The 15,560-nt window shown below is 48.4% G+C and overlaps 1 protein-coding gene across 2 annotated transcripts in view; it reads left to right on the plus strand.

Annotated features, from left to right (window-relative positions):
• Window positions 1–15,560, plus strand: part of TAF5 (TATA-box binding protein associated factor 5) — a 304,035-nt gene that overhangs the window by 75,390 nt on the left and 213,085 nt on the right. For both annotated transcript variants that reach the window (XM_069611701.1, XM_069611702.1), the window contains exons 3-4: window positions 202–517; window positions 4,785–4,948. In XM_069611701.1, the coding sequence (XP_069467802.1) occupies window positions 202–517; window positions 4,785–4,948 (480 nt within the window). The remainder of the gene's footprint in view (window positions 1–201; window positions 518–4,784; window positions 4,949–15,560) is intronic.

Raw genomic sequence — 15,560 nt, forward strand, 5'->3', positions numbered from 1 at the left:
ATTCACTTAATTTGGAAGATGCTAGCCCAGTCCTGGTTTTAGCTTTGCATTCTGGGACACGTCCTTGATTGGCCGGGCCTTCAAATCCCAGAATGCGAAGTTTAAACGAGGATTAGACTATTCTCTCCCAAATTAATATGGTTAGCTTGTGTGCATTCAGAAATCAATATTGACCTGTAGACTTACTTTTTTTATCAACAGGTTTTATGGGGATCAGGAATGTTACTATGAAGATGACCTGCGTGTTCTTGCCAGCCTTACTAAAAAAGAACACATGAAGGGCAATGAGACGATGCTCGATTTCCGGACTAGCAAATTTGTTTTAAGGATTTCACGTGACTCTTATCAGCTTCTGAAGAGGCATCTTCAGGAGCGGCAGAACAATCAGATATGGAGCATTGTGCAGGAGCACCTCTACATTGACATTTTTGATGGAATGCCCCGCAGCAAGCAGCAGATTGATGCAATGGTTGGCAGCTTGGCTGGAGAGGCAAAGCGTGAAGCAAATAAAGCAAAGGTATTTGTTGCTTTGTTACGCAGATTTCTTTTAGTTTCATTCAGAACTGTTTTTACATTTCTAAATGCACTAGCGGTGTATGTGGGTGCATTCTCCCATGCACAGTGTTGGAGTTTACTGTGAAGCGATGGTCCCTTGTTGACTTTTAAACCGAAAGAAAAGTCTAGTAAATCTGAGGATTTGTCATTTACTGTGGTGCAGGTTATTCTATTGCAGAATTGGCAGGAAGATTGCATACTCATAACATTTTCGAATGGGTTCCTTCTTCCCCTGGGTTTTCCATGTATATCATCAATCTCCCAGCGCAGCTGCTCGTCAAGCGTTTCTTCCACTAGGGGGGGGTGCAGCATGGCTTCACGTTGGCTCCAGTCTTTGCCTCTATGCGCCCCTGCCTGATGCAACATCCAGGCCAGTATGTATTGAGACATCCTGCCCTGTGACCTCAGTTCCCTTTCTCCACACACACACTGCTCTCATCAGGAACACCACTTCATTAAAAGGTTTGTCACTTTTTGTTGGGGGGAATTCTCAGAAATGTGATAATTCCCTCTACCTTAGAGACCCCCAGCAACTTTGCTGGATTTTGAGGACTTGAATTTTTTACCTGGAGAGAGTTCGACCCATTTTTTCCCACTCTCACATGTATTTTAATGTGATTTGGTACACTGTTTCTTTTGGTTGTGGAGTCTGACAAACTCCATAGGCGTCATCTTTTACATTGTGTCACACAGCACCTTCAGTGCAATGACACAGGGAAGTCTTTCAGATTTCCCAAAAGATATAAATACTTTCTCTGGGATAAACTACTGTTTCCCAGAGCAGTAAAGTGAAATTGACTTTACTTACATTTGTAACTTTCTAGACCCAGCACACACTATCTTACAATAGGGTCCTGAAGGGGTCACCTAGTATCCCCCTTTTTCTAGCTTCTCATGTAAACATGTTTATGTTCCCCTTTCCTCACTGAATGGCTGTGGCAGTGGTTTACTTTTAAATACTGTGCTGTGCATTAACCGTGGGCTGCGTTCGCAGCTGCAGTAAAGCACCCAAGACTGCCATTTTTGTCAAAATGGCCCTGTCTTCTTTTTTCACCATTTCTTTGTGGAAAGGCGGAAAGGTCTTTCTTGAGATTTACTCTGCGTGCCAAACCAGGTTTGGTCGCTCTGTTCGCTTTGCCTTTGGCGGGATTCACAAGTGAAGCCTGCCTCTGGCTCCACGGTGTCTGGGGTGGGCAGGAAGTGAGGGAGGTGCCCGAAACTCCCTGTGCTTAGTCTTCTAGGAGACCCAAAAGCACTCTGTAGTGATTGGCCGGCTGACTGTCCGGCAAGGACAGCCACCCTGAGTGACTGACAGCTAGGCTGTAATGAATGGGAGAGAACTGAATAAAAGGCAAGGCTTTTGGCTTGGAAGGCAGAGTCGACCACTGAACAAAGGAACCGAAGAAGAATTTGAAGAAGACGCCAGCTGCAACTCATGGACCGTTGGTTTGCCCGTTGAAGCCCTGCTGCTGTGCTGAAAACTCCAAATTCGTATCGACCGAAAAGCCCCTGCAAGGACAACTCCGCCCCTGGAGTTGGTGGGACCAATGAACTCCAAAGTAAGCCAACTGGACATCCTTCTCGGAGCTGGTTGAATTTCCACAGAGTTGCTGCTGGAAACTGTATAGCCAGGGAGAGGAACACCAGATTGTGTGCATTGCTTTTAAGCTGGCCTAGAGCTCCAGGAAGCTCTTCCGGACTCCCAGGAAGCAGGACTAACCGAGCCTGAGCCCCCTCAACAGAGTGCAGGACCCCAGAAGCAAGGAAAGCTCATCTCCAGCGCCAGGAACCACAGTGTTGCTATTTGCGATAGACTTGAGGAGCTGAAACATCGAACAGCTACTGATATGAAGATTGACGGTTGCGAGCGCTGACCATTCCATTACAGTGCAGGATTCCCCAGAAGTTCTCCCTTTTGTCCCCACGACTGAGGCCCAGGAACAGTGAGATCTGCTCAGCTGCACATTTTCTTCAATACAAAGGTACTGTTAAAAGTCTGAGAACTTGCCTCTTGCTGTAGAGTTGCTTGCATCTTCTACTATTCACAAGTCTAACGGCTTGTGGCCCTACATTGATTCTTCAAAGACTTCTAAAATATTGTGCAAAGACTTTTCTACTTCACTCCAAGAAGTGCTTCAGCTCATATAGACTTTTGCCCATTGGCTTTGGCTTAGCCTGTTGCACTGAATGACTCTTATTGGGGGATGTGAAAGTATTTGCCTGCTTAAGAATATTTGTGGTCTCTTGTATGTTCTAATAACCCTTTTCCGTTGACTTACTCTGAATTGATTCTAAATACAACAGTGATATATTAATGTCCCCAGCACCCTAGCTATTGAAGTCACCTGAGGGTGTAGGTTGTCTGTGGGTCATCCCAAAAGGGTACTTACTGATTTGGAGATATTAAGAGTGTATTTCATGAAGTATATTTGAGTGTTACTGTTATATTGCTACCTTCTGAAGAAGGCTTACTCTGATTAATAATTTTTTATTCAAGAAACCTTGTGTGTAAGAGTTTATTTGAATACTTGTCACTGTGAATCTCTAACTCCCCTACGGCTCACATTGACCCCTCTTGAGATGAGCCTGGCTGTTCAACACGCTAACAAAACTGTGTAGTACAAGCTTATACCAAAGGTTGGGTTTCCTATTACCTTTAGTCCGGGTTGTTGTAGTGTTCACAAAGGGTACTGCATACAATCGTGCCTAACACGTTTGCGCCCGTCAAAGCAAGCTAAAGCTTTGGGGTTTAAATATTGCTTGGACTGCGGGCCACAGATGTCCGGTTCTGACCAAACACGAATTGCCTTTACTGTCTTAGAGAGGAGCATGACCTGCAAATTTTAGGTTGTCAGTTTATGTGCTTCAGTGATGGGGGCAGACTTGTTCAAGGCTGTATGCAATGGAGCGTCGTACAGTAGAAGGCTGCCGGTCCTCGAGGATTAGAAAAAGAAAAAATCCTCCAAGAGATCCTGCTCGCGCGGTGGTTCTTCCAGCCTTCATTCCAATTCATTGAATTGCCGTTCCGGGGGAGTCCTTTTGAGGAGACTGCACCACCAGTATCGGCTCCACTCAATGCCTACATGGATTCCACTTCCTGGTGGGCTATTCTGATGTCCATTGAGCCACACAAGTATAGCTGTAAGAACACGGCAGGTGCATGTTTCGAGCACCCCCTTAAATAAGAGGGGAGCACTGTGAATTTGGATATTGGGGAAAGTCCTTATCGAGGTACCGATTTGTAGGACTCTTTACCAAACCAGTCTCCCTCAACTTTGCAATCCAATAGTTAATTACACCTATCAGTCAGTCTGCACCCTGCCACATTACCTGATGTTGCAAAGTGCAACTCTGCCCTCTACAGGGTAAAATGCCACACAGTGGTCACCTTAAGAGACTATGAAACGGACTCCTAGGAGGGAGGTCGCTGACACAGTAGAGCGAAAGCGATTAACCCTCTTTATGGAAACTGTTGGTGGAACCCCCAAGATGCCACTCAAGTTGATAGATCCAGGTACAGCAGCAGTAGTAGTGCAAAGAGACAATGCCGAATCTGTTGGATTAGGCCGTATAGCACATGTTCCCACACCAGCCCTCTAAAAATTGGTGCCACATTTTAAGGGTTTGGCAGCTGCCAGTCGGTGGTAGTTGGTCTCACTCCTAGTTGAAACTGGATCCCTTTTTATTTGGGGAAGCTCTTGAGAGCCCCCATTGGTAAAATGGCCATTCCTGTCCTGAAACAGGGCCACAAAGAAAATGGCCAGTTCATAGGATTTGAAAAACCCTTACCAGCAACTTTGCTCACTGACGTCCAACCAAGTAAAAGGTGAACCGTTGCATCCGGACTGACTCTCTAGGTATGGTGACACTCCAAGGGAATAAATGGGATAATTTGGAAATACCCCAGCCCTGTTAGCCCTACCAAGGTTGCCAATGAAAAAAGTTAATTGCAGTCTACAGTGAGATTTTTTAGAAAGAGCTGCACTGTTGACAAAACGGTTAAAGACTCTGCAAAGCCAGCAAAATAGCAAGGTAGCTCGGACAAGTGAATACTTTTTTAAAACATTTCTTTTCTGAACCCCTTGTGGGTGCATTTTATGCCAACACATTGTATCTGGGTATTGCTGTTTCTTGGGGTAGAGGTTTTATGGTGTTTAGTAGCAAGAGATTACTTAATCATGAGCAATTCTTGTTCAACATCCTGTATTACCTTCATGTGTGTACTGCAGGTTTTCTTTGGGTTATTGAAAGAGCCAGAGATTGAGGTGCCATTAGATGATGAAGACGAAGAAGGTGAGAATGAGGAAGGCAAACCAAAAAAGAAAAAACCCAAAAAAGACAGTCTGGGATCAAAAAGCAAGAAGCAGGACCCTAATGCGCCTCCACAAACCAGGTGTGTCAGTGTGTACATGGAGAAAGGTGTCATTGTAGACCTGTATTGTAACTTATTCTGTGTGTATTATGTATTGCAAAGCTTGGGGTTTTGCTGGACAGATTCATAAATGTTGTTTTATACAGTAAACAGTATACATTGGTATGATTTTGTTGCTCCACCTCCTTGTCCAAAAGGATTTTGCGGCAGCTCTGAACCAGAGCTCTCAGCTAAGTTGAACTGAGGTAGGCTGTGAGGGGAGTAGTGCATGTGGTGATCAATGTCGTCTAGGACTGTGCTGCTTGGTTTCTTGCATCAGAATTGTGATGGGCACTGAACAGTTTAGACCAGGGTCTACAACCTTTCACTCTCTGAATGTTTTGGACTACAAGTCCCATCAGCTCTAGCCAGCAAAGTTAATGAGGGAATCGTGGGATTTGAAGTGCTAAACATCTGGAGAGCCAAATTACGGATCCCTTCTCTAGTGTGAAGAACCACAAATGAAACCTGGACACACAAACCTATTCTCGCCATAAACATGTATTAACTAAAGTAAGTGGGGTTGGGAAATGCCCCACTGTCCCTACTAAGAGGTGTTTCTCTACCTAAAACAAAACTATGGGTCTGTCAAATGTCAGAATGTCCAAAGCAAAACGTCATGTGTACCAAAGTACTATTCTGGTCCTCACATTCTAAAAAACAACTCCAAGGTGAAAGGAAAAATGTGTTTGGCTTCAAGTAGTGTACAAGTGTTCAAAAAGGAAATGTGTAACTCCAGCACAAGTTCTCGAAGGATAGAGTTCCTTGTTTCAGAGGGTGGTTCCCTTCCCCCTGGATTTATCTTCGCTCTGTTTTATACTTTCAGGATTAGTAGTTCCTAACATTTCTCTTGATCAACACCAGAACTGGTACACAAAACATCTTGGCTGTTAGTCTGTATCTTGGTAGGATACCTGGTGTACTCTCCTGCAAGAGCTGGATTTAAACGCATCCTTTTTCTAGTCCCGGTGTATCCTTCCCAGGACGACTTAGGTGATGTAGTTTACACACTGTTCTACTTGACCTTGCCTAGTATGCTTCCTTCCAGGGCTTTCTTGTATGAATACACTTGCAGCTTGTATCTACCTGGTATACTCTGCTACCAGGGGTTTCCTTATATGTGCATATTTACGAACTTGATAGTCTTAGGTTTGTTCTGGTCTGTCTTGATTCTACCTGGTATACTATCCTGTCAGGGCTTTTATTATAGGTATACAGCATAACTTATGCCTGTCTTATATTTACTTCTTTTTGTCAAGTGATATTCACTTGCTAGTTCTCATATACTGCATTCACCATGATTTGCTTTTGGCAGGGTTGCCAGTGCGCCCTGATGTCCCTTCTCCCATTGAGTGGACTCGCCGGCTCTTGATGGCGTGTGTAGGCTCTCCTACGGTAAGCCTACGGCGGCTCTTCGGCATACAGCTCCCTCTCGCTGACTCTGCTTCTGTGTCTCTCGTGTCTCCCGAGACATTCGGTGCCTGCAATCACTCTGAAGCCTCTTGCCTGCTTCTGGCGTCCTCTCAGCATACTGTCCCGTGCAGTCTGCTCCCCTTGGTTCCTTCGGTAAGCCAGTTAGCCCCACAGACCTCGCACCAGCCCTTCAGTCCCTTGGTATACACAGAGAGGACTAGAGATCTTGAGCCAGTATGTTTATCAGCTAGTCTACCATTTTAAATTTCCCAGCAGCTAGCCTTTTCCTGCAATGACTAGAGCACAGCTTGTGCTCTTGGTCCCCATTGATTTACACTTGGCTCATCTTCGTCACAGTATTTTGGTATTTAGTGAAATGGAAGTCTGTTGGACAGTGATCTTGAAAGGCAATTCATTTCTTGATCACTTGTATACAGATCCTGTGAATTGTTTTCAGTACACTTCCTAGGTGGGTGAGGCATGACAATATGCCATCGGGAATGGAGGGGGTATCCTCAAAAGAAAAATGGGATGCCATGTTTTTCCGATTGTCATTACACCTCCCCTCCAACTCCTTCTCCCCCACACACCCACCCCATGTGATCCTCCTTCATATATCCACCCTCAGGGCCAGGATCAGGTAGTGGCTGTCATCCCCTGGCAACATGGGGGAGAGGTCACCGCTGGGAAAGAAATGATGACGCCATCAGATTCATCACACTAGCCTGAGTGCAGATGTGAGGGTTGCCATTATCTGATGTGACTGCAGATTGTACATGGGGTGAGTGGTGCTACACCTGTGCTCTTCACAGGATCCTTCATAATAAGGTGATTGTGCGACCCTAAAATGGTGCGGTGCAGTAGGCTGGTGGAAGCTGTAATTTAGTTTTTGCTTCACCAGAGGTAGAGCTGGTTTTCCTGCATAATCTTATGTCCCATCAATCCATACTGGATTGGCGTCCTAGGGACGGGAATGAGCCTTTATTTTTTTTCACACAAAAAAGCCTTTGCCCTTAGCTGCTGGTGGAGGCGTGGTACCAGGAGCATGCGCTCCCCTTGACTCCGCCCTGTGGTGCCACCCCCTGTCCTCTTTTCCACGGCAACGGGATTGGACGTGCTTCACCTGTGCTGAAGACTTTTCCCTCGTGCTTGACCGACGACCTCCCCTCCTCCACCCCCCCCTTTCCCTGGATCCATTGTCCCATAGTTCTTCCCAGCGCATGTCGGCCCAGGTGGGCTTTAGTAGGTGACCTTCCTGCGACACATCTTTCTCGGTGTCGTACCTGCACGCGCTGTGTCTGCAGTGCCTGGGTGAGGACCTCAGGTGGGAAGGTTTATCGGCGTGCAACGTGCTTATCCCTCGTTAATTGAAGAACCGTCTCGCCAGGTGGAAGGAGCTCTTCTCCAGATCTCTGCCCAAACACTTGAGTATGTATGTAGGAAATTAAGGTCCAAGGTAACTATACTCTTCTCTAAAGCATGCTGCAAGGACGAGTCCTTCCCTGGGAAGACCCAGAGCGGAAGGGACCGTGGTGATCGTATCACCAGTCACAGACCTGAGGCTCTTGAAGCTACCGCTCAGCAGACGGAGGGATCGAAGGATCCTCCCAGGCCAAGGACGGAGGGACCGAAAGGTTCTAGTACCGGGAAATCTCCTGGGGCATTGCTCTGGTGCAGTACCGGGTCTATGCCCGGTTCCATGTCATTTCATTGCAGGATGTTTTTATGCTGGGTTTTTATTGAGTTTTTTTTTTTATCGAAAAAACCCATTGGAATATTTTTTTTGGTCTCCCCCCCCCCCCCCCCCCAACATCCCTTTAAGTTTATATCTATAACCAAAAACCCACACCCATATAATTTTTTTAACCCCCCCACCCCCCCTTAAAACAAATTTGATGGTTTTTTAGCGATTAAAAAAATCACGGTCCATGCCTGCGGAGCAGAAGAGGGGGGGGTCCTAGGTTAGAAGGCAAACCGGTGGAGGCACGTGCAAGTATGTGGGTGAACACACAGTTCCCGCACTTGCCAACCCAACCAGATGACATGGTGGCACCAAGTGCCAAAATGGTGCTGTGTACAGAGGCACACCCAGCCCAACCTGAAAGCACACGGGGAGTCTCGCCTCCCGCACCCAGGTAGGAATTTACCCCACTGGTGGAATGGTCGCCCACGTACATGCCGCAGATGTCTTCCCAGTACCCTCCTTGTCAGTGCGTTACTCCGAGGCTAGTTTTTTATTTTTTTTTAAACAATTTTAATTATTTTTTACCACACCAAACTTAACCAACATGTAGGACATTTCCAACACCGAGGCTAGTTATACGCAATCTAGGCCACTACTCCAGCAGCCCTAGTATCTCCAGAGCGTGCCACTCCTGCATGTGAGGACAGAATGTCATAAATTTATGACAAAGATGAAGTCGCCACAGATGGCGGGCATCTTAAAGGGTCTCATAAAGGAAATGCCTCCTCTACCGCCTGCACCAGCACAGCCCTCAGCTCTGGTACTGCCTCAGCCACTGCCTGCTTGTTACGCTCACCTGATATCCACAGGGACGCCACCCAGCCGGGTTACTCGCTGGTATGCTTCTCAGCTGTGGTCTGCGGGGATGGTTCTGCCTGAAAATGCAGGAGGACTGTGTTCAAGACTGACCGACTGGGGTAAGTATCCTCCCTCCACCCCCGTATGATTTCAGTCCCTCTGGCGCCCTCTCCTCACCTTGTGGTAGAATTAAGCATGCTCTCTGCCCTGCCTTCTTTGCAGGGGCGCCTTGTCTTTCATGGGCGAGTGCGGTCCAGTTACTTCACTGACGCCGGCCCGTTTGATATTGTTCAGGTAGGTCTTATTGCTGTTTAGTTTTGTTGCTATCCTGCATGCCTTTCTTTGTTTAAAATTTCTTTTTTTCTCCCTTAGGTATGCAGAGCTTCAGCGCGGCAAACTGGCTTGGTTGAGCCCCGCTGGTAAATGATGCCACATTAAGAGCGCTATGATGCGGTAAGTAAGCGCTATGCGCAGCGCTGCAAAGTTTTGCCTTTGCTAACCTGTGTTTTCCTTCCTTGTAGGTCACGGTGTTCTTCAGCGTGAGTGGAATGACCAGAGTGGTGCCAGCCGAGAGGCGACCAGCCAGGGAAGCCTTTTGAGCAGTTTGTAATTTGTAAATGTCTTTACTGCTTTCTTTAATGTTGCCTCTATCTTCCTCTTTCAGGTCGTTCTTCTGGGAGGCGTGCAGTTTCGAGGCAGCTGTTCTCAGTAGCTGCGAGTGTTTAAAGATGAAGACTGCAGGTAAGATGCTGTTGCTAATGATGATCCTTTTGTCTCCTTGCAGGTTCTGCTTCTCCGAGGTTCGAGGGAATAGCTGAACACGGTGAGCGTCACGTTGCAAGCTGCAAAGTAACGCGAAGCGTGTTGTCTTGCTCGGGTGTGGTTTAAATAGCCCCAACAAAATAGTCCAGGCAAAGTAGTCCCAGGCTACCACACCCAAAACACTAGACCACATAGCTTGGTTCTTATTAACCAAGCTTTGTGGATGCCTCCATGTTGGCTGACAATACAATAAAGTAGTTCCCAAGCACATTGTTTTTCATGGTGTATGAGCCTGGCGCCATAGGTGCCAGGACTGGCCCCATGAGGGCTTTTGAAGAGGATGCCAGGCTATAGAGGCCCGAGTCCTGACTCCACCTGGCCAATGGGTTTGCCAGAGGGGGGTTTTGGGCGAGGGTTGTGACACTGCTCCAGTCGAGCCTCCGGCACCACCTGCTCCAGTACAGCATCAGGCTGAGTTGCTGCCCCCAGTGCAGCCTCTGCCGCCAGTGTCTTTCCCAGCGCTGACGCCGCAAATCCCAAAGATATCGCCGGTGACCCCGCCAGCAGACAGCAGCGATCAGGGTATTACAGACCCTCATCAGGGACTGGGGGGGAACAGGGGGGGGGCAGCACAGGCCAGGCTGACTCAGACAATGAAGATGATGCAGATACCTCCACTTCTGCTGAGACCTTCCACGCCAGGCTACCTGGGTATACTTCAGCCACAGAAGAAACATCCTGAGTCTGGCAGTCCTGGCCGAGGTATGGACTATTAGAGCCGCCACCAGGTCTACGGCATTCCTCTGCAGAAGGACGTTGAGGCGCTGGCCAAGAAGGCCTGGACGACAACTACTGGTAGACCAAAGGTGACACCCTGCTGCTGTCGGTCCATCCGCAGCCACACTCCTCTGTCATAGCAGCTACTTCCATGTACTCCAAGCCGCAGGCATTCACGTACTCAACCTCTACGTTGCTGGGAAAGGGCGACCAAATTCTTGAATGCCGGGCTTCACCGTGGGCAAGCACACGTGGATGCGATGCTTGCCGCAGCCAACCAAAGGCCATAGATGGAGTTTGCGGAAGTCCTTCTGGATCTGCCAGTAAATAGACCTGCAGCCTTCAAGTCAGGCTTAGCCGAGGCAAGTTGGTCGCTCAGGACATTATGCACTGTGGCCCATATAGACATGGCATGGAGAGCCATTTGTATCGCTACTGAAATGCAGTATTCGGTTTGAATGAGGGCAACTGTTTAACCCAGATGACCAGGACCGCATCCTGCATCTCTGCTTTGAGGGGGGGGGGGACCTGTTTCACTCCTCCACAAGGGAGTTGAATAAAAAGAAACCAGCTCGCAAACAGCCAAGTTGTTGACGATCCTGGCTAAACCGGCCACAAAGTCCTATGAACAGATTCAGGCCAGATCTTGCAGGAATGCAGAATACGCCAGCCGGTCCGGTGCCCACCCTCCACAGGTGCAAGCAGCAAAGTAGCTCAAACAAGGGTTTCTTCCAGGTACCTGTCTCAGATGGGTAAAAGACAATAAGGAGGGCATCGGGGTCCACAGCTCTCTAGGATGTGTGGGGGGAGACGGGCTTGCCCTTCACATTCAGTCCCGACTAATGAACTTTGCAGATCCATGGATCATTTCAGTGATTTGCCACCCCCCCCACCCCTACCCCACACAATATCCGAATGCAGGGCTATGACTTCTGACTAACCGCATTTATGCTGTGCTAAGGGTCACAGGGCCCTCGGCCCATGCCTGTTCCAGCATCTTAAGCTTCTCCGGGTAGTTATGGAAGTGCGCCAGGGCTGATCTTGGGCCTCTACCCGAACCACCAGCCCTATGAACTCTCCATTTTCGTCTCATCGATTGAGTCATTGTCGAAAAGGAGTTTAGCAATTTCATGTATCCTCCGCCTGAGGTCCAGGCATATGGTACCATATTCCTGCAGTAAAACATGGATGTGTGGAAGGGAGCTGGAGCAATGGCTGTACAATGAAAATTCTGCATATAGTGAAACCCGGTGTTCCGTATCGCCTCTGTGAATGCCCAACCAGTTAGTTTCCTTTCTTAGTGTTTGGGCCAGTGGCTTGATAGCAAGAGCATACAACTTGGGTGTTCATAGACAGCCCTGTCTGGCTCCAGTATGGAGGGTGAAGGTTTCGGACGTACATCCATTTGTTATTACAGCAGTACAGGGATTATTGTAAAGTAGTTTTGTGTATGGCAGAATGACCGCTGAAGCCGTAATTGTATGATACCGTGAACATGTAATCCCACTGCACTTTATTAAAAGCATTTTCCGTGCCAGGGGGGCATGGAAGGAGGTTGCCTGAGCAGGTTATTCTGGCTCCCTGATTAAGGGAAGGTGCCTCCACTTGCCCCCACCCCTGAGGGTAAACGCTGACAGCTGACGACTGAGGACCCCACCAGGAGTGCCTGGGACAAAAAACTGGGCAGATAGTCGAGATCTACCTTGGGGTAAAAGGAGTCGGAAAGTGAAAATGCTTTCCACAGAGCAGTCCTGCTCGAGGAGTCTGGCACCGAGGCTGAGCAGTCACACAAATCACGGGGGCTGGAAATGGACCTCAGGGGGGGAAAGGCTGATGAGAACAATGTGAGGAAGGACAAAATGGAGGAGGGACTGCTGGCAGTTGAATGCAACCAATCCTCCCTAGGCACCCTGGAGACTCAAATGGATGTGAGACTGGGCGAAATTGAGAAGAGGGAGGCGGGGGATGGTCTTGAAGATGGATGACTTCGAGAATCGCGAAAGGAGGAATAACCTTAGATTTTGTGGGATGCCGGAGACTGAAGGGTAGACCGGGACCTCAGGCGGAGGATACATGAAATCGCTAAACTCCTTTTCAACAATGACTCAATCGATGAGACGAAAATTGAGAGTTCATAGGGCTGGTGGTTGGGGTAGAGGCCCAAGATCAGCCCTGGCACGTTTCCAGAACTACCCGGAGAAGCTTAAGATTTTGGAAAAGGCGAGGGCTGAGGGCCCTGTGACCCTCAGCACAGCAAGAATCGCCATCTTTCAATCTTACAGGATCTGTCCTCCCTAACCAAAAGAAGACTTTGCTTGTCGCTGACAAAATGGCTGAACGAAAAGGGGGTCAGATATAGATGGGGAGGGGTGGGGTGGGAGGGGCTTCCCATTCTCTTTTGAGCTGGACGGTCGTAATTACAGGCTGGCAATTGAGGAATAAATAGTCTCTCGAGAGCTACTTTGGGGGGTGGGGAGGGGAGGACTCGACCCAAGGGGAGACAACAGAGGAGGCAGACTATGGCGTATTAAGGGACCCAGCAGGGGACGAATCCCTGAGTCAAGGAAATTCATGAATCTGAACACTCCCCCGGATAATGTCTTGAATGATTTCTACAAGGGGCCGGAGAGGAAACTGTAATGGTTTCTATATGGCTAAGTCTGTATGGGGCTTGGGGGGTGATTGAAGTTAAAAATTATCTACTGAGGTGATTTACTGGGGTTTGGGAACTTTTTTGTGTTGTGCTGAAGTGGTTTGAGGTTAGTGTTGGTTGAAGTTTGGGGGGGGTGGGTGTGGGGGCACCTGATATGTAGGAGATAAGGGGAGGGGCCTGGGTTACGGGCTGGGCTAGTGTTTAGGCACTCCACCAGTGAAAGTAACTGGAAGGGACCGGACACCAAGGGGAGGGTAGGGAGGGGGAGGGCGGTGCGATTTGGGTTCTGCGTGAGTTTAGAACTTATGACAAGGCTGTGACGTTGCTCATTTATGGACTTTTTCACTTATATTGGGAGGGTGTTTACTCAGAGGCATATGGATGGTGTGGATAAGGGTCATTCTTATGGCTGACATGACAAAGGGAAGGTGCAGGGACAATTTACGGGTGTGTACTCTGAATGTGAAAGGACTGAATTCCCCCGCCAAGAGGTCTTTCGGTTGTAAGGAAGGGAATTTAGAAGATGCAAAATCGACGTCTTGTTCCTTCAGGAAACTAAATATCTTAGGGGGGGGGAGCGTAGGATTCCTTGTGGCCTGATTCAGGGCGAGTACTGGGGCTCAGGGATAACTAAAACTGGTAGACTGGAGGAGTTGGGATCCTGGTCTGCAAAGTACTCGGGATGGAGGTTACCAGGGTGTGGTTGGACACCGAGGGGAGGGCTGTCCTGGTCTCAGGCTTTATCAAAAAAATGAGGTTCATGTTGGCCACAATTTACGCTCCGAATCAGGGACAGAGGAGTTTCCTGCAGAGAACCTTGGAGAAAGTCAGGAGTGAGGGCATGGGACACATCGTAGTTAGAGGAGATCTTAGTGTCTGGATGGACCGAGACAGTCTAAAAACCCAGGGGTACGGAAATCTCAGAAACAAGGAAGTATGGCACTCAATACTGCCATGGAACTATGTGTTGAGACCTATGGATCCACCTTCACCAACAGGAGACGGGGTTTACCTACTATTCGCCCCCACATGCAACCTTAACGAGAATAATTACTTCTACGTTTCTAGGGACCTGTGGGATCTCTCACTGGGGTCAGTGAAAATTAGTTGCTCGGACCATGACATGGTGTACGTCGATTAGTTGCACCGATCCCTGCTCTCGGAACTCTAAATGGAGGTGTAGCGACTCTGAGGGATGACCCTTTGTTCAAAGAGGAAATGGAGGGAGGTATCAAAGGATTCTTCGATATTAATGACACCAGGGAAGTGCGGATGGGAACTGTCTGGGATGCTGCGAAAGGCCACGTGTTGGGGCATATTGATTAGAGAGGGGGATCGTAAGAAGAGGGAACGTACCCTTATTGAGAATGGATTGCGGACGAAGATACGAACCCTGGAAAGGCTCTCGGTCGTCCACTAGAAACGGGGTGGATCGAATTATGGAGGCTAGGGAGGAATTGAGACTAGTGGAGGAAGGGAAAACAGTTTGTACCTTGCAATTTCTGAAGCAGAAATTCTACAAAAAGGGGGATAAGGCAGATGCTCTTCTTGCTGCAAGTATGCAGGGGACAAAGTGCAGAAAAATGGGTAAGGGAAAAGGAGGTAGGGGACGAGAGTATGGAGTTTTCAGCAGATGGGATTCAGGAGGCTTTTACCTCGTTCTGAGGGTTTATATAGACGCGAAGCGTCTGCCTGGGCGGAGGAGATTAAGAGCTATGTAGAAGAGTCCTGTCTCCCAAGGTAAACTGGGGAAGAATATGGGGTTCTAGATGCCACAATTACAGGAGAAGAGATTAAGCTCGCGATAGGGCGCCTTCGCCTTGGGGAAAGCGCCAGGGGAAGACTGTTTCACCCCAGGGTTTTATAAAATCTTTTTACCAGCTCTGCTCCCCTTCCTTGCAACACTTTTTAATGACATCATGGAGACAGGAAGGGCGCCAGGCTCCTTCGTCCAAGCCCTCTTCTGTGATACCAAAGGAGGGCAGGGACCCCAGACTCTGTGGCTCATATCGCCCAAATTCCCTCCTAAACATAGATGAAAAGATATATGCCAGGGTTTTCGCCACTAGGTTAGGACACCTACCCAGATTGGTTCACTCTGACCAGCTGGGCTTTGTCAAGAGAAGCCAGGGAGCGGACACCATGAGAAAAACACTGCATTTGATAAATGAGGTGAGATCTCTCTCTCTCCTTTCTGTTGATGCTGAGAAGGCCTTTGATACGGTGGAGTGGACTTTCCTAGAAGCAGCACTCCTGGAATTTGGGGTAGGCAAGACTCCTGAGGGGTATAATAGGGGCATGTGTGGTGGTGATTGGGGGGGAGGGATACTCCTGGTGGTTTGGGCAGAGGGACAAGACAAGGTTGCCCACTTTCTTACGCTCTTTGTGCTTTCATTGGAACCTCTGGCCCACAGGCCAAGGGAAGATGGGGAAAGTTGATGGATTTC

Source organism: Ambystoma mexicanum, chromosome 8 (genome assembly GCF_040938575.1).
Source record: "Ambystoma mexicanum isolate Mex_15411 chromosome 8, UKY_AmexF1_1, whole genome shotgun sequence".
NCBI lineage: Eukaryota > Metazoa > Chordata > Amphibia > Caudata > Ambystomatidae > Ambystoma > Ambystoma mexicanum.